Raw genomic sequence first — 26,425 nt, forward strand, 5'->3', positions numbered from 1 at the left:
GACAGTTTCTGTGCTCCCTGTACCACAGGTTCCTTATGGCACACCCATACAGGAGAGAAGGAGCACACAGATGTGAAGCATTTGGCAGGACTCTGTGTTAAAAACGTGGATCAGCTGCTCTGGGTAGGACAAAAGGTCTCCTTAAAAGTGTGATGTCTCCAGCAGGGCCAGCAAAGGAAATCCCTTATGCTTTTGTGAAGTGGGAATGGTGACCTACAGCAAGAACCTAAGGAAGAGAATAGGAAGAGTAGGAAGAGAGTTCCTCTATACCACTGCCCCAGAGGTGGCATCTTGGTGTTTAATAATCCTCACTGGATTTCCCCCCCACCCCCCCAACAAATTTGCCCAGTTTCCTGAAGCTGGATTGGATGTATTTTTAGCATCTCCATTCTCTAAGAATGTGGAAACTAAAATTCCCTAAGAATTTCTTCAAGCTACAGACTTGCATTTATTTTTTAACCCAATGGGCACTGTTTTATAATCTGATTTTCCTTTATTCACTACCCCTTCCAAACCAAGACCTCATTATAATCCACACTTCCAGTGTCTCTTGTAATGCTCTGCTGGGCTGAAGAAAGCTTCAGTCACTGCTTTCCAGGCCAAGGGGTCTCAGTCTGTGACAGTTTCTCACATGGTGACCATTCCATACCTGTGCCTTTCAAAAAGCTGGAGTCCCAGTTTTACACAGAGGCACAGTAATGCTGTTGTGTTGGTCTGAGTTCCTGATCATTGACAGTTGTACTGTTTTCCTTTCTGTCACTTGCCAAAACCACTGTGGCACCGCAAGGCCTTGCCCAGGCCTGGGTAATGATTTATAAGTGAGGGCAGAGTGTGTCACTTGTGTGTGAACTGGAATTGCTTCCTGCTTATGGACAAGGGAGTTCCCAGGCCAATTCATTGACTCTGGGTTCTAAAGCCCTGTGGCATTTTGGGCTCAGCCCTCTTCTTTATGCTTTTTAATAAGCTGGTGTTGTCAGCACATCGTATCCACCCCACTTCCTAGGTAATTCATGAATCCATGAGGGAGAACATGGCCATACAGGATACTGCCTATTGTTTTAAAGGAAGAAGCTATCTTTGCACTTTGTTTCTTAGATTTTAATGGTGTTTTATATATGAAAAGCTTCCCCTGTTACATTATGAATATTTTGTTTGTGGCCTTTGAAAGACTGACCTGAAAATTATGTGTCCAGTCTTTGCCTATGGTCATCTGTTTATTTATACCTTCAGATAAAATCTTGCACTGCATGAAAAAGTAAACATTCTACGATGCTATATTGGCTTTTATTGTTATTGTGCAGCATGTTGACTTTTCTATAGCTGTTCCATTTGATTTCTTTTTTTAACCTTATTTAAATGAAATAGAAAAACAGTACCTTAGGAACCTTAGATGCCGGAGCAGCTTCTGCATATTTAGACCTGCAGATACAGAGGTTTTGAGAAGGATTTGGCTTTCCTTACAGGGCTTCGGTTTCATCCATATTCACACGTTTGTTAATCTGTGATAGAGTTTCCATTCTCTAACCACTTCTAGCAATCACATTTAGAGTTCTGCCATGCTCACTCTAACTGGTTTTGTTACAGCTCTGCCCATCCAGCCTCTCTGACTGCTGTTTTTGGTGTTGTTTTGTCTTTGTGTGTTTTGTTGGGGATTTTTTAGGTCGATCTGCTTCGGGAGTGCCTGGATACAGACCTACACCCTGGGAGAGAAGGTTTTTGTTGTGGGCAGGCCATTACAAAAAGCCAGAGGATATTCCAGACACTGTCTCGTAAGTGTTGCTTTTGAAACTCTGAAAAAGACTTTGTGCAGAAATAAGTTACTTGCATGCAACTCCAGAGTAACTTTTCTACAAAAGAATGGGCTTCATGGCTGAAAAACCTGACCCTGCTGTGTATGGTTTAACATCCTTGTAGATTAAATGACCTCAGCAATTCTCTTGTGCTAAGATAATGTATCCCTCTTGATTTTTTTTCCTGTTTTGCAAAGGGTTGACCAGCGTTTATCAGTTGTTTCATTAGAAAACCATGTCACATAATTTCATTTTTACTCTTCTCTCACAATTAGAAAGCTTTTTTCAAACATTAGGGTGAGCTTTTTCTAGTGTTTTTCATTATATGTCAGTCTCTTGCGGTGGGAGTCTTTCATATACGGCTATAAAATAACTGAAACTCATTTAAGTATTTATTAATGAATACCTAAAGGGCATGGGCCAACTTCCTCTACTGTTGGAATTTAAACTAACAAACAGTGTTAAGGCTCCCTAACTATATATAGTCAAAATTTCCCTGTTGCTGCTGAGTCCAAATGTCAAAAGCTTTGTCCCGTGTGAAAAGTAGAAAATAAAATGTTCTGGTTTGCACACCACAAATAAAGATCAAACTTATCAACAGTAGACAACTTTTAGTTTAAAAAACATTCCTAGTATAGTTATCTTTTAAAAGATGCTCATAATGCTTTTAAGTACATGTATTTATTTTAATTAAAAAGAAACAGTAAATCTTGCACTACTTGAGTAAGAAAATTATGTAGCTGCCCTCTTACATATTTTCTGTTTGTTTGGATGCACCACGTAGGAATTGAAAATCCACCCCTGTATCTAAATGTGTCACAAGGATGAATTTTGTTAAAGTGGAAGCCTTCCATTTTGTATTGAATCATTTTTCTTAAAACTACATTTGAAATACATACAGGAGTAAATTATTAAAACTTACTATCACTTCATATATTTTTTGCATACCAAACACTTGTTATGAGTGTTTTTAAGAAAACAGAGTTAGCAAAGTGATTGATTTCAGTAGTTTATTGAAAGGACAAACCAACTGCTGATAAAAGCTGACCATTTCTGCAAGTGCATAGGGAATTCTTTTTATTTAGACAAATAATTCAGCCAAATCTGAGAAGACAATTGAGAACTATAAAAGCACAAAAACTTGTTTTCCTGTTCTGAGATTAATTAATTAATTAATCTGAGATTAATTATGTGTTGTAAGGGCTTGTGCTATAACTCAGTAATCTTGTAAAATGTGGTAAAGCAACCCATTTATTAAACAAATGTTAAACTTAGCCACTGAACTGATTTAAAATGCAAGTTGTGTTTAGATATCTACCTTTTGCTCTTGTAAATTCTTAACACATCTAAGGTATTTCCAAAATTAACTAGCAAACCTTTTAAAATCCTACTGCTGTGCATTTCAGCTTAATTGCAGCCTGCACTCAAGGCTTTCACTGCAGATTATTAGCAGAAGCAAATAACCTGGACGCTAAAATTAACATTAGTTTCATTGTAGATGGATGTGTTTGTTCCCTATGATCAGAAATCTTGTACTCAAATCAATGCTCTGACAAAAACAAGAACAAAACTTCCCAGCTCTCAGGTCCTGTGTGATTTACCATGCTGAACTACCATGGATCCTGAAGTACCTTTTTTTTTCTTCCAAATGTAAGGGTCAAAATGTAGTAACAGATTCCATGTAACTTCCCAGTTCCATTAAATCCATTCTCCACATTAGTTTTGGGGTATAATTAACCTAGTTTGATGCATTTATTCTTTTCATTACACAGTGTTGGTGCTTCTCCAGTCTTCTGGAATTTTGTCATGTGCCAAATATAATCAGTGAGAGTACCAGCCCTCCTTGAGAAGGGAGTTATCTGCCCTAAATTCTGCAAGGAGAGTTAAATATACAGGGTGTATGTCTTTGGTTATTATGGAAAGCACTTGTAACCCTTCTTGCATTGTTCTAATACAGACTGAAAACCTGCTGTAACCAAGATGCCATTTGAGTAGAATGATCTTCAGAGTTAACTCAAGAAAATACGATCTTTTGGTTTTACTCTCTACACAGCTGGAAGGTGTCAATAACTGCTACTCTTCTGGTGGAAGACTTCTGATTTTTCAAAGATAACAGCAGAGTAGGCAACAGGTTTCCCAAAAGGATGGTGTAGGTACTGGTGGGGCTAGTTAAGTCCCCTAAAATTAAAAAAAAAATAAAAATTAAAGAGCTCCTCTGTCTGGAGCTGATGTAGGAAAGCTTACAATCCTCCACACCTCCTTAGTTTCTCAGGGAAGCAGATCCCTTTAGGACTGTTCACTCCAGCATGAGTGGGGACCACCAGTCTTTTACCAAGTCCTGTTCAGAATTTCTGAGTGCTGCATTCAGCAGCCTGTGTGTCACTTATTGCACTTTCAAGTCCTGTAGCAGAGGAAGCACCTGCTGGGAAATAAGACTGCATCATAAATGAAACCACTGTGAAGTTCAGGCAGAAGAAATTGCAAAGCTGTGCTAATGCTTCCCTCTGCCCAATGAATTCTCAACTGTTAAAACACCATATTTGGGGTTTTAGCAGACTTCTGCTATTGAGAGAAAAATGCATGTTTTACTCTGTTAAATACATCACAATTGTAATACAGATGAGTTCTCCCTGGCTTTGCAGATATTGGAAGGTGGTAGTGAGCACAGAGGGAGCTGACAGTAAGAAAAATACAGTATTGGTTAAACCATTCCTCTCTTTTCCCTGTTCTTTCCACAATGAACAAACACACTTAATCCTGCAGCCTTCCTCCTTTGCATTGCAGTCAAGTGGTCTGCAAAGGCAGTATTTAACAACAGAAAAAGCTAAGATTAAAAAGTTGGGTTTGTTCCCAGCTTTGAGAGGAATGCCTCTGTTACCATCTATCTCCCAAGGTACTTAGAGATCAGCCTTTCCTGTTGTAAAACTCTTTGCACAAAAGAGCCAAGTGCTGTTAGCATTGCAAAAACTACCAAGACAGCACAATAGCAGAAATTAAATAATTAGCCAAGTGAATTATTTGGGTCTCTGATAACAAATATGTTCTTTTGTTCTTTCGTTCTTTCTTGAGGCTCGAGTCAGTGAGAGCAGCACAGTCCACCCTGCGTGTGAGGTTCAGCTATGTCATGATTGCCTTGACAATAGTGGGATGCATCACCATGGTGATCAGTGGGAAGCAGGTAAGCACAGAATTTGGGCTGATGAGGGCAAATAAACCTTAATTTAAACATCTTAGTTCCTCTATGGATTTTTAATACTGTCTTGCTTTGGGGGTTTTTGTTTGTTTTGGGGTTCTTTGTCATTTTATCATTGAACAAAATTTTAACAAGTCCTCCTGGTTCCCCAGAAGTGACCCTCATTGACTAACTCTCATCAGAAAAGGATGATGTCACCATTAAGATGCTTCCTTTAAACAAAATCCCCTGAGCCTAAAGCCTCTGCGTGGCAGAAGAGCTTTACTTGTTATGCTGCCTCTCTTCTGATGCCAATGCTCAGGTCTGGTTTCTATGGACTGCTGTGTTCTAGAGAAACCTTGCAAGTAGTGACAGTCTTACCCCAGCACTGTGAGCTACTGAGTGTCACCTGACATTTTGTATCAGAATTTGTCTATTACAATTAAAAGGATGCAGCACTCTGAAATGAAACAGTGGAAGGATTTTTCCTGGCTTTAACAGCAGAGATCAAACACTGATGATTCCCAGAGCATTTTCCTCTGTACTGGAGAAGTATGAATGCAAGTACCAGGAAGAGAGGACAGCTACTTTGGAATCCTTGTTTTCAAAGCAGCTGGAATTATTTATGTTTCCTGAGATGAGCTCAGTTGGCCAGAGAATGGTGCTAATAACGCCAAGATTAGAAGTTTGATCCCCCAGTGGGCCATTCAGTGAAGAGCTGGAATTGATGATCTATGTGGTCCCTTCCATATCAAAATATTCTGTGTCTGTGATTATGTTTAACTTTTTATTTGTTTCTCTGTCTCATGAAAATCAGATCAGCAGTAAATACTGACCAGAAGCACAGAATGTATCTGTTAGTGCCTTGAAAAAAGGGCTTAATTTATACCCAGAGAAGTAATTACTTTCAGCCAAAATAATCTCTCAATATTTTACTTTAACCCTCTTGGCTTCCTGGCATTAAAGCTGACAGAATTGTGCCTTGGTAAGGATAGGTCAGGTAAGTTATTGATTCAAGTTTCAACTCTGTGGTCCTTCAGGTTGTAACTGATGATGTTATTACATTGTAGGCTGTGAAAAGACAAGAAACTCTTTTAAACATAAACCTGGAGAAGAAAGCCAAGTTGAGAGAAGAAGGTGCATCTGCTAAACCATAGAGGAGGAAATGAAGAGATCAAGGACTGGGGTAGAAAAGCCAAGTCCCTTTCAGCACTGATGGGAGGATACCATCACATCTGTCCTGTATGTTAGTTCTGTACACCCATGTCCAAGAAAGAATGAATATGCTGTCCTGTAGTCAATAAAACCAGAAATGCCTATTTGCTTTTCCTTATAACTGCCCCTTTCTTCCAAACTCTTTTCTTCATGGTTAGTGGGACAGGACACATGAGCACAGTGGATAAGCAATGTCATTGTTTCCCATGTGCTGTGCACCAGAGCATCTTTTAAAGTACTGCAGGACCTGTGCCTGCATTCTGGGTACCAATCCCCTGCAGCAAGTCTCATGTTCTTACCACTTACAGAAAGGTAATTAACACAAAAGAAGGGTCTATTTGATTTCCACTTGCACAAACAAGATACCTTCACTAGCCAGCCATCCACTATCACTGACTATTTCAGGTTTCCTCAGCAAGAATGGAACTGTATTTATGCTGTAATGGTACTGGCTACTTCAAATAATCCACATGTTCCTCTTTGTGCAAGACAGAACAATTATTAAGGGAGCCCTTGAGCCAAAACTTACTGTCTGACCTGCATTAACATCAGCAAAATGATCCTAAGGTATTAAAAAGCCTAATTCCTTGGTCTAGGTCCTGTTATTCTGCCTGCATTTGTTTAAGTGAGGGGTAACTTCCTGTGAAGAGCTGTCTGTCTTCAAGAAAATGAGGAAGGAGATGAAGAGTGAAACAGCATTCCAGAGAACCACAGTGTGGCAGCTGACACCTAAAAGTGGTCCCAGCAGAGCTGGCAATGAGATGAGGAAACAGAGATGACTGTTTTGAGGAATACTGAACAACTGCTTCAACCTCTGTTGTCAGATTTACTATTTAGAGGCACATGAGTATGAGAAAGTCAATCAGGCATTCTTGCTCTCTACTAAGCTCTTTCTTTATGAATCTCATTTAGATCTATATGTATTTTGCTCTTTTGCTCTTTACAATTGTTGTTTGTGCTTTCATCATACTAGGCCCACTTAGAGATCACCTGCCTCAAGAGTGCTATTTCCAGCATTGAGCCCAGCCACGCACTATTCATGTTGAAGAGCCCACAGCAACCAAGGGAAGTATTTTCCCTCCTCTTTTACCTTCATCTTGAAGGAAATGTAGATTGAAAGTGTAAGGACTGCTCAAAATGTTACTGCCCAGCACTGCCCTGCTGCCTGGCCCTGGGGACTCCAAAACCAAAAGAGACACATCAGCTTAACAAAATTAGTTTGTGAACTTTCTCAGAGTGAGAGGGAGATTATTTTTGTTGCACCCCTAAAAATTAGCAGCATTGCTGAATAATTAAAAGCCCTACAAAAATGCAGGGTAAATCTTCACTAGCTGCTGCAATTCCATCTATGAATTGCACTTCTGAGTACCACAGTGAGATGTAACCTATCAGAAAAGCTGTGTAGTCAATCCCATCACAGAAGTCACAACCTTCAGGTGATACAATGACCTGTCATCAGATTCTCTGGCTGGAAAGGATCATAAGGACACTGTCAGTCACGTAGAGCAGAACTGCACAGATTTGTCCACTTAATTAGCACTCAGTGCAAGCCATATTTTCATTTCACTGCAGGTATGTGAACAGATTTTCCATAACAATTCTGGTTCTTTGCCACACCAGCAGGCACACAGGTGGGAACCAAACCAAAATCTTGCCCAATTACATGCCTGTGGTCATGGATGTACTAAGTGATACCAAAAAGGAGAACGTGCATTCCAGGTTTGTGATGTATGCTTGGTGATGGCAAAGCTTAAAACTGTGCATCTCAAAAATATCACCCTTTCAACACCCCTCTGAGTGCACTTTGTGAACAGAACTGACAGGTACCTCTCCTAGTTTTGGAAATAAAACTATTTGGACTCATCGAGCTGGTAAAGTGCCAGCTCAAATGAAAATATGCAAAACACCACTTCAAAAGCAACACTTCAGAGCAGCAATAGTAACCAGTTTTTCATTTTACTTAAATTTCTAAAAGCTTTATGCCATGTACACAAAAACTGAAGTCTGGTCCAGTGGTTTGACAAAAGCTCCACATATCCTTCTGTCACCCTGGTATCCACCATTTCAAAATCTGGCATAAAGACTCCAGATCACTGCCCAACTTTGGGTTTTTTTCAGCTTCTGCATAGGCTCAAGTCTCAAACCAAAGCCCAAGACAATGGGCTTTGTGTGGTCTCCAGCTTGCTCCCAAGCACTGCACTGTTTTCTTTGCAAGTAGCTGGGTACTAGAAAATGATGTAAATCTTTCTCAGCAAGGCAGTGAAAGGAACGACCTCTTTCCTGGCATGATGGCTTCCAAGAAGCACTTCTGAATGGGGACAGTGGTTACAAAACCAGCACATGTTTCTGGCCAAGGCAGCCAGTCCAGCTGATGGGAGAACTTAACAGCCCTCAGATCACTGAGAGCTCACAGCTTCAGCCCAAAGCCTTTCAAGAGTTCACAATGGAAGGAACATACTAAGCCTGAAATGGTACCTCACTTTCTTTTCCCCCTTGGGCTTGGTCTGTAACTCCATTCCCATTTATCCAGAAGAGTCCAGTTTATCAATCCTATACCATGTGCCTTATTGCTGTACCAGGTCCAGAGGCAACTGAAGCTTCCTAATGCAGCAATCACCTAACAACTCCAACACTGCTTCAGTGGAACATGCAGGAGGCACAGCAGGACACGGCCATAGCAGTACACAAACAGGTCTTGCTTACTTTTCTACTAAGACTCAGGCACCTGAAGAAAGACCTTCAAGTCTAAAACGGGCATGGTACCCTCCTGAATCCAAGACACCGACCTTGCCTGCCATGTTCCACTGGGAACTTTACCAACAGAAAGAATGACGGCTCCTGTTTGCTGCCCAAACAAAACCACAACTTTAATTGCATTACAGATCTGTGTGCTGGACTGCTAGACAGCAATTCCAGGCAGCCCTGCATCTTCCTTTCTCTAACACCCAGTTTAAAACAGACATTGTTAAAATCTCAGTGCAGTGCTTCCACCTCCTTCCTGATGTTTCAAAAAAAATGCAATAAATTCTTATTACCAGCCTGTGGGGCATTAGGAAGACGCTTAGATGGGATCTCCACAAGCAGACAGAAACCAATGCATGTATTTTAATATTGAAGAAAATATGAGACACTTTTCTAGTGTTACATGCTGCCTGACAAAGCTAAGAGAAGAACACAAGAACTCCAACAACTTCCTCACCTACCCTCTACATGAGACCATGCTGCCTCTTATTTAGACACAAAACAACAACAGATCATTCAAAACACAGCGTGACCTTCACAAAAGTGGCAGCTAGAGGCATTCTCTGAGATGGTCCCTATCTGAGCACATCCTTCAGGAGAGCAGAGAATACTGGTTTCAATTCTTCTAGCAGGGGACACAGCCAACAGAACTGTGTTAGGAAGCAGTGTTCAAGCAATATGACATAATGATCCTCATACTTTTACTGGCACTTGCCTCCAAAACAGAGTCCTTCATCTGTGGCCTAGCTGTTACTTACTAGATGGGTAACATTCCACTACATGTTTGGCTCTGTTAAATGCAAGTAGTTTACTTGCCCTTGGCTTACCAAGTAATTCTGGTCAGTCTGTATCAGTGAGCTTTTCCTTTTATAATTCACAAGCCTGATCTCCCTTCTGTACCCACTTAATGTGCAGCCTTTGTTAGAAGTAGATTTTGTTTCTTTTCAACCTATTAATAAGGCTAAGAAAAGCAATGCCAAGAACTGGTTGCTGGAAGATCCTGATGGAAATACACTCAATTAAACACCATTTAAATTACATTGAGACCTATGAGTTAGCTGCATTTTAATCCATTTAATGTGTGCCATGTTGATTCTTCTGTTGGTGTGGTTTTCACTCAAAATATTATGCAGTACCAGTCGAATGCCTTACACAGTCTAAGTATTTAGGACAACAATATTACCTGCATCAACCAGGCCTGTCACTTCAAACAAACATACCAAGTTTAAAGATTATACTTATCTGCTCTGAATTCACATATCCATGGCAAAAGTAACAAATACTGGCCAGGCTCCTTACACAGGAAGGCACACCAGTCAGCTTAAATGGACTCTTTTAATTCACTCATTTAGAGGCAATTGTCATTACTTTCTTGGGGGGCAGGGGAGGGAAACGCCAATGCACCACATTGTTTTCACTAGCCTGGAAGAGAAAACACTAATATATATAGATATATAGGTATGTATATATATACACACACTTTATGCGTGTGTGTATATATATGTGTGTGTGTATATATGTATATATACACGCTAGTGTATATATACACAGAATATACATATATGAATATACAGAATATATGCACACACACTTTGCTCAGATTTGTTTACAAAATATGTAGCATTTTTATACCATCCAATAAGAGGTACATGGTTTTAAACAAATCTTATAGAAATGACATGTTATTGGAAATTTACACGTAAAAAAATCCAGCACAAAAAAATCCAAAAGCTAAAACAAGATTTTGCTACTAATCAGTGCTTCTATCACCCTTCAAGAAAAGAGAAACACAGTTATTTATATGTGATGTAAAGGCAACATTGAGGGGTTTTTTTGCTTTTTTTAAATTAACCACCAAATTTAACCCCCTAAAATTACAAAGAATTGAAGTCCATTTACAGATCAAGTGCAGTAAACTAAATGTTCCTTCAGCACAAAGCAGCACTAGAGAAAATAACTGGGAGGAGGGGAAGTGGATGCCAACTGGCTTAGCTAGGGAGGCAGCAGGTGGCTTCTGCAGTGGCCACACAGGTCAGAGTCTCTATCCTGAAGCAGAGACAGGATTATTTAAATAATGGTGACACAGAGCTGATGTTCAGGCCTTTGCCTAGCTTCCTTCAGCAGTATGACAAGTGACTTATGTGTTTTTATAACTCTGTATCCAATGGGCTGGTTTTGCTTTTGCAGTGGCTTGTCACTGAGAGGAGCCATGAGGATCTTGAAGACAGTTCTGCCACAAACATTTACCACAGGTATGTGACACTGCAGTTGCCAGTGGCGATTTTGAAATGTTTACACTGGACAAACGTGTGTTCCAAGCATCCAAAATGGCTTGAAAGAACATAGCCCGATGCAGGGGGGAGCAGACGGCCTAGGGAATCCATTGCATTCTCCGAAATGGAACTGCCACTTTCAATCAGGCGGCATCTCCCCAGACGTGTCAAGTTTGGTGCCAGTGTCAGCTGAACTCAGTGAGGAGTGGCTGGCCTTTGCATCAGAGCTCTGTGATCCAAGCAGGTTGCAGAGCCAAGAACATGCTGCTAGCAGAAGGGCAGTCTCCAGCTGCGTGTGGCAGCTGCCATGCAGTCAACGATGCCTTACAGATGTCACCTGGAGGAACCATGCGTTCCATGCTAATTCACCTGAAGTCTCATCAACAGCAAAAGGGAAAAGTGAAATGAGAAGGCCAGGTGGATCCAGATGTAATAGTACTATCCTGTGAATGTAGTGTCATTTTAGTTAAATAAGGGCCTTGGCCAGGAGGACTATATTCCATCAGGTGAGCTGGAGAGGAAGCTCTTGTCTCGTGAAAATGAAAAGGAGATCTAACACTCCTTGTGCCAAGTTTTACAAATTAAGAATTCTGTATTCAGAAGTTAACTTTTCAGAAGACAAATCTGTTCAAGTCACGCTGTGTAAAAATGTAAAGAGGCAGACAGGAACTTTTCAGCCATAACTAGAATACCAGGGACCAGACTCTGGAGCATGGAGCCAGAAAGGGCTTGATCTTTAAGGAAGGCCTGGCTGGATCATACTGTGCTGGCAAGCAGAAGTGGGGGCAGTTTCTCCATTCTAGAAGCTGTTTTGGAAAGTCATTTCTGGGGAGGTGTTAAGAGTAACCTATTCACAGGTTCTCTTTTCGTGGATGGAGAGGAAAAACTGGAAAGGTATACAAATCTCCACAGTGGTCTGCAATCCAACTTGGGAGCTCAGTGTTGAGACGGGATGGGGCCGGATGTGTTCAGTATTCCTAAGAACCACAAAACATGTCCATTGCAGCCTGTTGTTGCAGGGGCCAGAGAACTTACTCCATTGTTTGTAACATGTTCCTCATGCCAATAACCCCAGCTGGCACATACAGCAAGGTAGGTAGGACGTGTGTGAAGGTTTAACGCATCTCTCGCAGCCGTCCAAAGAGGCATCCAGGGGAGAACATGAAGGATGAATTCAGCTATGTTCTCAGAAAGGCTGAATGTTTCCCTGGACTGCAGGCACACTCTGCAGCAAATACAAGAGAAAGGGAGCCTTCTCTTGGATGCCAGGAGTGGGGGGCCAAGTGGAGGAGGGATTACTTTCCTGTAATAGGAACAGGGAATATCTCAAAGTATAGAAAGGTGCCTCAACTCCACGAAGATGACAGTGGAGAGATTCAGAATCTAGAGGACAAGGGTGATTCTGGCGACCCCTTGCCAAGGAGGGGACATCCTGCCATGGAGAGCCAAAAGTTTTCCAGACGTATGTAAGAGCATGTGCACAAGGCAAGCGAATGAGCGCAAACAGGGTTATGGAAAACATTGAGAGAATCACTCCACGGGTGGCTTGTGGCTCGACAACAGGATTGGCTAGGTAGAGGAGCACACAGCACAGGGGCACCTCAAAGCTGGAAGCCTTCCATGGGAGCCTCACACTGCTGGAAGATGTATTGTTGCTGGTTGATATCCACTTGTGGGGCAATGCTGCTGTCTTCATCTTCTGTTCCAAAGTAGTGCTCAATCAGATCAAAGGCCTTCTGATAAATCTCTTGATTCTCATGGCTCTGCAGGAATTCAATCTTGTCCAGGCCTGCAGAGAAAAGCAGTACATAAAAGTTACAGCTCAGTCAAAGGATATGACCGTGACAATTTTCAGTCTGTTTCATTATTCTCTCCCACCTTCAGAAAGAACAGGCTCCTCTGTGGAGATCTGCATCCAACTTGTACTCTCCAGAACCAAGGAAAGCCATTTTGAACTACAGAGATCTCTGTAACTGTGTTATGTGTTTCATACCTTCTGTCTGCCTTTACCTTTTCACTCAAAAATTAAATCAACAAGCTTGAATGGGTAAAGAACAAGGCCTCAAACTCTAAGACTTTTTCTGAAGAGACTTTTAGGGCCATATTTCCTGAAAGCATGTTTATTTACAGTGCTTTCTTTATGAAGACTGTGACTACAGAATCACCTACATGGAAGCTGAAATAAACTTCTGATAATCATCTAGTCCAACCTGCAGCCCATCCCAGCAGTACTAATCAACACCAGATAAGATCTGATGTGCCTAGACAAGTATTCTAAACTTCCAAGGATGGAGACTCCATTTCCTAACCTGTATAATATGTATGTATACAATGCAGTTAAACTCAGACAACCAGTTTTTGGGCAGGCTTTAAAGGACGGGGGCAAACTCAAGCCTTGAAGTCAGATACAAAGAAAAATAATACAGCAGGGAAATATGCTATAATGAAACCCAAATGTTAGCAATTCTAGTAAATCTCTACTGCTGGGAATTGTAGTGGTTTTCTTCTAACACCTTTTATTCTGTATGAATCAAGAAAAGAAGATCTGCACATTCTCCTCCAATCGATACACAAAGATAATGTAGAAGATGGAGTACTCTGAAAACTTATCAAAGAACAGATTATTTTCAGTACCAGTGATAAGGATAAGGGAACTAACAGAACCGGGCCTGCTGAGGCTCCAATGAGTTTGCGACCATGTCAGTATTCCCAGATTTCCCCAGGTGTTTTGCCCATACCATACGCTTCTTCAATAAGAGCGCAGTAAGGATTAATGCCACTGCCGCTGCGTTTGGACTCCTGCTCTCCAAGCCTCAGGATGTTCTCCAGCCCATTCAGAGCTACTTGCACAATCTTGGAGTCCATTACTGTCAGGAGGTCACAGAGTGGTTTGATGCATCCCAGTTCTACTAAGTACCTGAAAAATATCACATGGAACCCAGTAAATTGTCTGCAAAATTATAATTGGTGTAGCCATTTAAGCACTTAGTATGAAGGTCAAACAAATCAAAACAATCAATCAGATGAAGTATCAACTTGACTGAAAAAATTAGGGAAATTAAAGACATCTATTTCTATCCAGTCAATTCTGCTGAAACAATGAAAATAACTTTAAAATTCTTTCTCTGTCTCACTTTCTCCATATAGCTCTGAAATAATAATTTATTTTTTGTACCATAAACTATATTTCTATAATGGTAACTTCTAAATATTTTCTATAAAGAGCAATTAGATTAATTTAACATGCTTGTGAAGTCTTTATTTTATACAAAACTGCATATAAGCATAACGTACCGGTATGAGCAAAACAGGAGAAACAATGCACGTGATGCCATTGTCCAAGGGGCTGAGCTATTCCTCTCCAGACTGTTACTGCACTGTGTTACACTCTACACCCCTCAGAAGTTAGTTTAAAACCTGCATTTAGGTTTTTTTTTACATAAGACAAATGGTATAATTATGTAAATAAGTATTACAGCTGAAATACTTTTATGATCTCTCCCTGAAGGAATGAAAGGCCCATTCATAACAAGGCCATGGTCTCTCTGGATACAGCACTGAAAGCACAGTGAAAGCTTTCTCAGTTTCTAGGCCGATAGTTTGTTTTCTTGCACAAACACTAACTCAGCCTATTGCATTGAAAGATTTAAAGCACTTCATACTTGATCTGTTCAGCAGAGCCTCCCGATGTCGCGTTTGTGATGGCCCAAGCAGCTTCCTTCCTTGTCCGAAACTCGGCCGTTTGCAAAATATTTATAAGAGCTGGGAAGATATGGGCGTCTATGACTGTCTGCAAAAACAAATGACATGGCAGGGTCATAATAAAAATTAGAAATAACTTCTTTGCCCTGAGTTAATGTGCATGCCCAACATAACACATTAAACAATGAAATGTCACTTCATCAAACATCAAAACTGATAAATCAGTTTTCAGCTTTACGTTCAAAACCTTAGTTATTGCTGTGGTCTGCTCTCATTCAAAATTCATTCAAAAACACATTCAGAATCTAGCGACTGCCATATCTAATGAGTTACTTAATCATATCCTGACAACAAAAGAATGCCATAGTTCCCTTATTTTTCCAGGTAGTAAACCTCTCAGCTATTAAGTCAGTAAACCATTAAGTCATTAAGATCCCTTAACTTCATAGGCCTCTGTGCCATTATACACTTCCAGTGCACAAGACAACAGAGCAAAGTTGCTCATGTAAGAACTGCTCAAAAGAAGCAACCACCTGATGAAAAGACAAAGCATTGATGGTTTGGCAGTAGGGTTCTCCTGCTTAGCTCAACAAAGTGATAGAAGCCAAATGAACATTTGAGCAGCAACTTCAAGTTTCTGGTAACTCCTTCTGAAAACAGCCTTTTGCAATAAGATGAAAATTAAACCAGTTTTGTTATATACCTATGACAAGGATTTGAAACATTTTGATAAGGATCATTCAACCAAGCAAGATCTCAGGAATACTTTTTTAATCTATCACTTCACAAGCATAAATCATCACAGAACTAACAAAGAAAAATCCAAAGAAAGCCAAAAAGATCTTTTGCACAAAGCTCTGCAGAAGAAAACAGATTACATACAGCAAAAAGCTACAGTCAGTTCATAGTGTGAATGGCTAACCTGGTAAAAATAAAACAGTTGTTTGATACTTCTTTTATCCTTCCTGTTTGTCTGGGCATCCACACTGCCTCTGCTTCGTAAATCCTATACAGCCTCTTAGTTGTACCAGCCAACAGGCCCACGAACACTGCCTCCTATTCTAAAGAATCCCCACTTCTGATACAGCAATCTGGGGTCCTAAAGGAAAACTATTATCTCCATCACGCCACGTTGTACTGCATTTGTACATTGCCAAGAATATTTGAAAAAGTATCCTTAACTGAAATTTTAGAACATGACTGCTGAAAGTGATTGGTCATAAACAGGAGCCAGCTATTTAAAAAAATCAAAAAAGATAAAAGGAAGTATCTTTAAAAAGAGATGCATTTTACCCCCTCATGTATTTTACTGCAAAAAAATCTAATTAATTTGTGAAATTATCACTGTAGGGTATTTGGAACATGAGAGTATCTGCTTCATTAAGGTTATCAGATCAAGGACCTTTCCAGCTCAAAGGCAGATACAAATAACAGGAAAGTAATAAATAAAACACTCAGTGACACAAACCCAATAGACAAGGGATAAGGAAACAATCACAAAGAAGAAAAGGGTTCAGTCACTTACTAATAGGTCATTAAGAAACTAGAGGCAGAGAGCCAGCCTGGACTTTATAGCTGATGACAGGGACATGTGCATGTTGCAGCTTGAATTGCTGCTAGCAAAGTCCATGGTAAAGAAGCAAAAAAGGCTTTTGCATAACATCCATAGATGTTTAATTCAGACACGCTGTGAGACGTTCTCCTCTCCGACATGCACTCCCCCCCAAGGTCCCACCCTCTCCCCCCAGGGGCCTCCCAGCTGACCTTGGTCTCCAGGCAGTATCAAGGTGAGGCCCAATCAAGGAAGAGGGAGGGAGAGCCTCAGGAGTACCTATATTCAGGCATAGGAACAGGGGAAGGAGCCAAGGGGGTGTAACTTAGGAGAAGCCCCTCCAGGGCCTCCACAAGTGCAACTGTGCAAAACTTAATAACAAATCTTTCCTTAACTATTTTACCACATAACCCCTCTCTCTGTCCCACCTGACCCTGTAAAGGTTAGGTGCTAGCAACTGAGCACGACTCACTTTGGGCCAGGAACTGGACCAGACCTCAGGAGAACCCCTTGTGTCTGTGGGGCCAGCAGCTGCAGTGGGTGGAGGTGTCTCAGCAGCAAAATGGGCCATGAAATCAGGTCCCATAAAACGTGAATTTGGGGGCAGCAACTGGTGTCGGGTCTTGGATGAAAGGGTCACCTGCAACTGCAGCAGGTGAAGGTCTCAACATCAACCACTGGGGCAGGATCACAGCCCATAGGGCCCATGTGCCTGGATGCCAGCTACTAGAGGGACTGGAGCAAAGCTTAATGAAGATCCCAGCACCTCAGCTGCAAAGGAACTGCAGGTCACACAACCCATTTGCCTGGGCACCTGCCGTGTGTGGTGGGGGAATTTATGTTATCCCCAAAAGCAGTGGTGGGTATGGAAGACTACAGTGTACTTAGATTGCTGGCAAACTGACTGAGTAGCAACTGGGAGGTCCAGGATCCGGGCAATTAAGTGGGAGAAACACAAAAGATTGTTACTGTTTTTCTTCAGGCTCAATCAACTTTGAACTCATTGCTTCAGTGCCTGAATGCTTCAGTTCAGTGGGTAAAATTACTCTTCTTGAGAGTGGAGAAATACACACTTGAACCCTCAGAAAGAACTGAATCCCTATCTCCCATCTCTTGGCTGAGTGCTCTTATCTCTATTTCTATTGTGTAAAAGGCTATGGGGACCTTGCTTTGTTTCTGCTCTACAATGAAATTGGCTGTCTTTACCCAAGCAGAACAAGTTAAAGCACCACAATGAATCACAGCCTCTCATAAGGCACTTCTCTGAAAGAGACTGACTCAAGAAGATCATTACCAGTCAATATACTTTTATGTTTGCTGCTGCCTGACTCGCAATATAAGTGTTGCCATCTCACCCTAGCATGAGTCTGAATGAAAGGTTCTCAACTCTCCCCCTGTAACACCACAAAGCTTTTCCACTAGCAGCCTCTCAAAAACAATTGAAACTCTAAGAGCTCAGGTTTAAGGAAAAAAAAACCACATTAATTAGGTGAGAAAATGATCTGCTTTAACCTTAATATCTTCGCTAGATTTCAAAAGTCTAGTTAAGCTCAGCAAGGGAGGAAACAATATAGTACCAACACAGAGTAAGTGCTAGGCACCATCTGTATTTACACCCTATGACTTGCAGCCTGCCCACAGCAGTTACTCTTGAAAGCACACTAGAACACCTAAGGATTCCCATCTCGATGATATTTTATGGGGGAACAACAGTTACTGTGGAAACAGGTCATGTTTCCCTTTCAAGTAAACTTCTTTTAAGTAATAAAACAGTAAATGCTAAAACAGAATTTGATTTAGTGTGGGGGGGGGTGTTGTTTTTTGGTTTCTTTTTTTTTAAGAAAAGCAAGCCTCAGGCAGAGCAAAGCCCTAAAGAACTGTGGCAGGATGAGGCACATAAAACTTCTAAGGACTTAGACTGGCTTAATTCAAATTACTTTACTTTTTTAGCATTCCTATAATGTGTGTGCCTGATATGGAAGTGTGTTTAAGACCAAAGTGTAGTGCATAGAAAATGCTCAAGATAAGTATAGCTTTCAAACAAAAGGAAGAGAGTTAAGGGATTTCTGTTCAACAAGAATTTGAAAAACATGAAAGAAATAAAAACATTTTAGGCTGCCACTACGAGGCACAGAGGTGCTATCTACAAAATGCATTAGAAATCTCTTTTTTGCATAATAGGCAATCCAAAGCCCATCCTTTAATACATTAACACTCAAGTTTTTGCCCAGCTGCATCCATTGGTATTTGCTGGAACTGAACCCCATCTGGAGTTGTAATTACAAGTCTTTCTGAAAACCAAAACTGATTTTTAACTGAAATTGAATTTTAATTGAAATATGAACTTTCAAACTTAATTTCTAATGCTCAGTACTTCAGCAAACCTGACGCTCACTTCTTATGTGTCAACTTTTCTATGTTTGGTTTGGGGTGTGTATGTTGTTTTGGTTTGGGGGGGTTTTTTTAATAGTTGGTATCCCAGTGGTGTAGTCCTCTAGGAGGGTTGCCTATCTCTTGGAAACACTCCACCTGTCTTATTTTAATCAAGTTTCTTCACTTCACAGGACTGGATTTTTAAAGAGTGAAGCTAGATTACAAAAATGAATTTTTCATTACACCTGCATGGATGTTTCATCAAAATATGTTGTTAGTTGTTGCTAGGGAGGTCTTCAGCCATAGTATAATAAATTCATATTCTGAGCCCCGTGAGAATCTGCTTCTCTCCCTTTGGGTTCCCACACCTAAATCACTTGTGATGTGCAAACACACACACACTTTTAGTGTGCACATGCTGGCACCACATGCCCACATATCATTCATCACATAAATGTGAAAGCAAACAAGTCTTAGACTGTGATATTTTTCCTGCTCCTGCAACCACTCACATTACCTTTAACAAATCAAAAAACAGTCACCATATAATTGGCAGCTGTAAATACAGCCCTGCTGCTCTGATCTCCCCCTCCTGGCTGGAAATTTTAGTTCTCAGTGACTTCTTTTCCAGTTACCTTGTTTATTTATTCAATTTACAACTGCTTCATAAAAAACTTAGCAAATGTTTGTAAGCTGAAACTACTTCACACTATGGCATGGGTACAAAGAACATTGCCTTCCTGGAGTCAGAGAGGAAGCACTTCAGATCTCAGTTCTAATGAACCTTTATTGTTGACACAGACACCTAAGCCTATCCTCCAAGCTGTGTTTGAAGCAAACTTCTAGCCAGTTTACACAAGGCTGTTATTGCCATCAAGAAGAACCTACAGTATAATGAGCAGCACCTTGTTGAGCTCTCTCCTGCTTTTAGGATCGGTCAATCTTAAAAAAACCAAAACAAAAAAAGAAAAAACCAAACAGACCAACCAGCCTCCCAAAGGCAGCAACACACCACTGACTGCTGTGGGTTTCAGCCACAATACAGAAATTAAAGGTACTCTAGCTCTGCTGCCCTCAATGTGGTCTAAGGTATGCAGAAGCCTGAAAGTAGATTTTGTACTTAAACACAAAGTCAAATCTGAGAGAGATTAATCTTTGACTTTCTCTAGTCTGCAAACTAATATGACCTTGTCAGCAATGCAGTATTTTGCTCTTAATGAATATACTTCTTAAAGTCCTACTACCACAAACAGCATTATAAGATTCTTAGGTTACTTATGCCAACTACGACATAAACGAAACACACTGTGTATTTAAGGTAACTTGATGCCTGTATAAACCACAGCTCTGTATGAATCATGTAACTTCTTTTCCATGTCCCCAGCACTGCTTTTGGAGTGGTCCCCAGTGGTCTTTTTGGAGAAGAGTCTCTGACAAACCTGAGCTTGTAACTTTCACCACATTTTGTAAAAATGCATTTCATTCCACAGTTTTTAAAACTGTGACACACAATATATCATTTGCTACATTTGCCCATGTCACTCTTCTGCAAGGTTAAGAAACTCTGGAGGAGGAAAAATATGGCACAGATCTTGTGGCTACCATGCCTACCCATACTCAGACTTCCAGATGTTCTTGTGAACATTTAAGGTATGTTAGAAAAGAAGTGAGAAGTTTCTTAACCTGTCAAGAGCAGAGAACTCCTATGATGTCTTCACTGTCAGACATGGAGGATTGTGTCTGATGTACTGCCCTCCACAGCTTTTCAACTGGTTGCGGAGTTAAGGCACAGAACATTTTCTGAGGTATGTGATAGCCTTTCATACCCTTCAGAAGGGTCCACAGTCAGGATTAAGCTTCAGTTGTGCAGTTCTCCTTCTGACTCCCAGGAAGATGTAGTTCCCCTTCTCCCTGACTGGGGAAGCTATCCACTGAAGTACAGCAAAGCTGTATACAAACTAGGAAATTAACAAACAAAAACTATACTTAGTGACAATCACGACTGCATTAGGATATACACATCCACCCCAAACCTTGAAAGCACAGAAATAAAGAGGGGAAAGACTGCTGCATTCCACCACACTTTTCTGTTGCCTAGGCACTGTTGATAACACACTCTGAAAGGCTTTCACTTCCACCTTTGGTGGGGAAAAAACCCCACACTTCCCGTGCTTTAGGAAGAGCCACCAAAGAAAGTTCAGCACACACTTCCACACATTTCATGCATGTTAATTTACAATGCCTTAACGCTAGAAAGAGTTTAGTTTTTGTGTTGGAGTGCAAATCTAATAGTGATAGGCTGCTGCCTTATCTTTTAGAAATGGCAGTGAAAGCCTTTGGAGTGTGCTACCAAACAGCATCGTAGGCAGTATGAAAGTGGAGATGAATATAAAAGTCCTTCCCTCTGACTTTATATTTCTATACTTTACAGTGGGTGGATGGAGGGAGTGTAACCCAATGCAGTCTTAGACAACACTAAATATAGTTCTGTCTGTTAATACTGCTTAGGTAAAATACCTACTATATTCATCAAAACATTTTAATGTCTTCGTGGTGTGCAGAAGGGATTGCTAGATTATGGCTTGAGCGCTACCCAAAGTTCCACAGCATTTCAACATCCCAACTGTTCTGAAGCAATAATCCACTAGTTAGATCAGCTGGTAACTTGCAAAAATGTGGGTTACTATGCCAGGCAGACGTGAAAAAATTATCATACGCTGAAATCATTCTTGTCTGATTTCTGGCTAAAGATTGCGCATGTTCAAAATGCAGTGAACACCACAGAGAGCGGAACAGATCTGCTCCAGTTTATGACCTCTAGTAGCAACTATTGAGCAATTTACAGGGACTGAGAAGAAAGGAAGGTAAATAATTTAATTTAGAGCTGCATCTAGTATCTTAGTATCACAGAATTCCTTCTGTAAGACCAGTTCTCAAGAAGTAACGTTTTAATTTATCACAATGTGAAATTCATGTAAAGAAAGGAAAAAAAACCTACCTCAACTCACAGATGAAACAGATTCACCCATGAACTTAACTAAATCAAGTATTCATCCCAGATGGGAATTATCCTTTATCATCACAGCAATTAACAACAGACTACACTTTTATTCTCCATTTTAGCATGTGACCATCTTCAAGAAACATTTGACCAAACAGCATTTTTAACTTCAGAAGTCCTTTTTGTTAAAGTGCTTTTCAGCTCAAATGTTTACAATGATTTTGCCATTAAATAGGAGTCGTCTGAAGTAATACCTCAAAGGCATTTTCAAAGAAATTCAGATTTATCAGCTCTGGAGCTGAAAGGAGGCTTCCTCACATCTTGTATCTCACACAACATTCTCTGGGTTGAGACTCGAAGCTAAAGAATCAAGGGTCCTTCTGGAACTTGTTACATATCTGTGATGGTACTTTCAACACCAGGTGATCACAATCACACCTGCAATTGCCAATTTTACTTCCAAGAAACACTGACTTTGAGCTCTTCAATCAAGCATGTTGTTAGCACTCTCCACTGTGCTTCACTTCACAGCTTTCTCTAGTGAGCCATTTTCTGCAGTTCCAAAATCAAGGCCTCATGATGGACACAATTTGCAGTATGTCACCGTTACCAGGATATTTAAATCCCACTCACAATCAGAAACACTGGCTTTTAATTTAATTTTTGTCAGTATAGGGTATATATACTTAGAGCAGTCATTTTTTCACTACAAAGCAAGTGTGAGCTTGGAGTCTGAATGCAGATCAATTACTCTGAATGGGGCCTGAGGGACTCCTAAATGAAATACAGCTTTCACTTTGGAGAAAATGCTTCTTAAATTATTTTTCCCTGGACCTGCATAACACATCAACACAGTTCCAACCTTTTCTGCGACATATCCTAAGGCAGCTACTTTTAAGCTGGATTCTTTTAAACCTACATGTATTCTAGTGATTTGTTTGACACATTTTTCTTCTTGATACAAGACTCCTGAGAAAGAGAACTTCTATGCAAATAATCACAAGTATTTTTCTATGCAGATTTAAAGGGCTTTTTTTGCACTTTTAGAGAGCTGCTGCTAGAAATGACGATTCGATACTAATGGCTCACAGCATTAATTTCCCTCTCCTTTCTGACCTCACCTTTTCAAGTCACCATGCAATTCCAATCTGTTCTCAATAGAAAGGCAGCTGATCTGTGATAAAATACCCCAAAACATTTTAAAACTGCCGAACACACACATGCATAGACTAATGATTTTGTTCAGGTAGATGAGGCAAATTCTGTTTTAACAAAGGAGATATTATTTTGTCCTTACTCATTTTCATATAAAGGGCATGATAACAGTTTAGAAGACCAAGGATTACCAGGGATACAGATAAGACTCTTCAGCTAAAGCCTCACTTGTGCCTGAGTAGTGAATACCAGGTGTATGAGTACTGTGCAAACAAGGACAGGCATCTACTCCTACACTTGAAAACAGGACAATGTGGTACAGAGAAGTTACAAAGAAGTTACAGAACTGAATACACTACTGAAATAGCTTCTGGTGCACTAGAATTCAAGTTACTTCTAGGACTCTTCATAACTGTATCTTCAGTAGATCAAGAATAAGAAAAACAGAGATACCGAAGTTTTGAAAAAATGCTCTAACAACAAACTAGTTTCCATTATCACTTCTGATATGTCTTTATGGAATGACTTGTATAGGTATCTGGCTTTTTAAAGCTCTTTTTAAGTTTGGAACATCCCTGTACAATCACACATCCTGAAACAACCCTCCAACAGACTTGAGAAAAGACACAAACTTAAGACAATATATTTGGTAGTACTGTTCCTCAGAAAATACTATTAGACTTTCCAGAAAAAGCACAAATGCCCTTCTAGAGAGAAAATACTGTATTTCGAAGGTGGGTGTTGAAGAGATAAAGAGCAAAGAAAGAAGAAGAAGAAACACAAGAAATACAAAGGCAAAAACATTTTTACCTTGGTATAAGCAGCAGTAACTACCTTCTGGGCACTGCTACTTGCACAGCCATTACAATTGCTGATGTGGGAAAAAAACCAGTGGTACAGTTGCTGATTTCACACAGCACCTTTTGTTAGAAATTCAGCTAATCCACAGATTAACACACAAACCACAATAAAAGCAGAATCAAAATTCTTGGAGCTCTACCAAGGTTAGATTGAGTAACCATATCATTCTCTGTATCTGACAAAAAACATGACCTCCAGCAGTAAAAACAAAATCCTGACCAAGAAAGCCAGAGCAAATACCACTGCAAGGGGTTCCTTTCCTCACAATCCCATTTCCATCTTAGTCATATCTTTACATCAAACAAGAAGGACCTACAGAGCTTTCCACCTTTCTAAGTTTTTGGGTTTTGCCCACTCATTTCCTAACATAAGGATCTCTGAATGTTAGATGAGCACTCACACTCATTTTCAGGAATTTCAGGTATCTTAGCAAAGACTGAAGTATCTTTCACAAAGGTATTAACCTTATCTCCTATGCCTTCTGAGATGAAGCCCTTACTGAATGTATTAAAGCTTTATGCTTGCCCCTTCAGCAGCTGAATGTTCTTTGCAGGGGAGAATGTAAACCAAAAAGATTTCAAGTGTCGCCTGCAAAGGCTGTAATACACTTATTCCTCAGGAAAATTATGCAGCCTTTTCATAGTCTCATGCAAGTTTTCTGCAAAAAGAGAAGTAACTCCACCCCACAGGTGAAGAGAGTTAACCACTTCATGCTAATTCTGGTCATACAGAATAAGTAATCCAGAGTCACCATTATAAGAGCAGCAATCAGGCTGCCTTCCAAGGAAAACTGAGGCAACAATGATGCCTTGGCTACTTCTGCCAATATATTAAGAGGTTTGGTTCACTTTCTGTGTAAACATTGTTTCTTCCAGGTTACATGTAAGACAAATATTTCCAGAGTTTAATATTTCTGACATTTATTACCATTCCTCAAAGAATAAATGCCTCCTGCCAGACTTACAGTTACCTTCTGCAATCTCTGAAAATACTTTATGTATCCAATAAGGGGGAAAAATAATTGAAAAATGTAACCTCAGAACTAAATTTGATTTACATGAGACTGTTATTCAACTGCCTTGATAGAAACACTTGTATTTATCAGATAATGCCTGGTTTCAGGGCCAGGTAGGATAGGGCCATGAGCAACTTAATCTAGTGAAATAGCTTGGCATCCCTGCCCAAGGCAGAGGGGCTGAAACTTCCTAAGGTCCCTTCCAAACCAAGCCTTCACGATTCTATCATTCACTACAACCTCTTTTTCCAACACTTCTACAAAAGAGAAGGAACGAGGCAATGCTCTTTGTATTGGGTTTGCATGGCAAGGTTTTGGCAGCAGTTGGGGGAGCTACAGGACCAGCTTCTGAGAAAAGCTGCTAGAAGCTTCCCCCCTGTCTGACAGAGCCAAAGCCAGCTGGCTCCAAGACGGACCTGCAACTGGCCAAGGCTGAGCCCACCAGAGACTGTAACAGTAGTTCTGTGATAATATTTTCCCTTTCTTAAATGAGTTCTTGGGCAAAAGTAATTGCAGCCAGAGAAGAGAGGAGTGTGAATATGTGACAGAATCAGCCCTGCAGACACCAAGGTTGGTGCAGGAAGAAGGGCAGGAGTGCTCCGGGTGCCAGAGCACAGATTCCCTGCAGCCTGTGGTGCAGACCATGGTGAGGCAGGGCACTCTCCTGCAGCCCATGGAGGTCCGTGGGGGAGCAGAGATGCACCTGCAGCCCATGGAGAACCTCACACTGAAGCAGGTGGATGCCTGATGGAGGCTGTGACCCCATGGGAAGTCCACACTGGAGCAGAGCCCTGGTTGGACTTGTGGCCCTGTGGAGAGAGAAGCCCACCCTGGAGCAGGTTTGCAGGTGGGACTGGTGACCCCAGAGGGAACCCATGCTGGAGCAGGCAAAGAACTTCCCTCCCCGAGGCGGAAGCAGCAGCAGAAACAACCTGTGAAGAACTGATTGTACTCTGCACTGCCAAGGAGAGGAGGAAAAGAACCAGGGATAAAGTTAAGTCCACAAAGGAGGGAGGGGTGGGAGAAAGGTGCTTTCAAGATTAATTTTACTTCTCATTATCCCATTCTGATTTTGACTGGTAATAAATTCCAATAATTTCTCAAATTGAGTCTGGATTTGCCTATGACAGTAATCGGTGAGTGACCTCTGCCTGTCCTTAACTTCAACTCATGAAACTTCCCTTTTAGTTTCTCTCTCCTGACCAGTTGAGAAGAAGAGTCACAGAGCAGCTTTGGAGGGACACCTGACATCCCACCAGGTCAAACCACATCCCTGAAAGACAAGCAAAACATTCCCTAGTACAGCTGTTCTTGAACAAAACTCCATATTCAGGGAAAACAAAATATATTGAGCTGTTTCTTCTTCATCTAGCCAAAGACTTTTCTCTGAGGAAAAGATATTCCATCTCTCATTTATACCACCTGGAGACAAGTCCTGAGAATTCTTCCTGATGGCTGACACTCAGTCCAGACTCAGAACAATGATTTGATCTTCTGGAGCCTAATTGTAATGACTGACGCAAGGGAGTGGGACTCATTTGCTTCTGTGTGCTACCACTTAATATGAAGGGATT

At 40.8% G+C, this 26,425-nt stretch overlaps 2 protein-coding genes across 2 annotated transcripts in view; one reads left to right on the forward strand and one right to left on the reverse strand.

The window, feature by feature from the left end:
• FAM162A (family with sequence similarity 162 member A) overlaps window positions 1-6,298 on the forward strand; it is an 8,189-nt gene extending 1,891 nt beyond the window's left edge. Inside the window, exons 3-5 of the mRNA XM_058824742.1 lie at window positions 1,661-1,769; window positions 4,860-4,968; window positions 6,033-6,298. Of these exons, the coding sequence (XP_058680725.1) occupies window positions 1,661-1,769; window positions 4,860-4,968; window positions 6,033-6,119 (305 nt within the window). The 3' untranslated portion in view covers window positions 6,120-6,298. The remainder of the gene's footprint in view (window positions 1-1,660; window positions 1,770-4,859; window positions 4,969-6,032) is intronic.
• Window positions 2,576-26,425, reverse strand: part of KPNA1 (karyopherin subunit alpha 1) — a 57,332-nt gene continuing 33,482 nt past the window's right edge. The window contains exons 12-14 of the mRNA XM_058824740.1: window positions 14,855-14,982; window positions 13,931-14,109; window positions 2,576-12,981 (exon numbers count right to left, since the gene is read on the reverse strand). Of these exons, the coding sequence (XP_058680723.1) occupies window positions 12,794-12,981; window positions 13,931-14,109; window positions 14,855-14,982 (495 nt within the window). The 3' untranslated portion in view covers window positions 2,576-12,793. The remainder of the gene's footprint in view (window positions 12,982-13,930; window positions 14,110-14,854; window positions 14,983-26,425) is intronic.

Source organism: Ammospiza caudacuta, chromosome 2 (genome assembly GCF_027887145.1).
Source record: "Ammospiza caudacuta isolate bAmmCau1 chromosome 2, bAmmCau1.pri, whole genome shotgun sequence".
Taxonomy (NCBI): Eukaryota; Metazoa; Chordata; class Aves; order Passeriformes; family Passerellidae; genus Ammospiza; species Ammospiza caudacuta.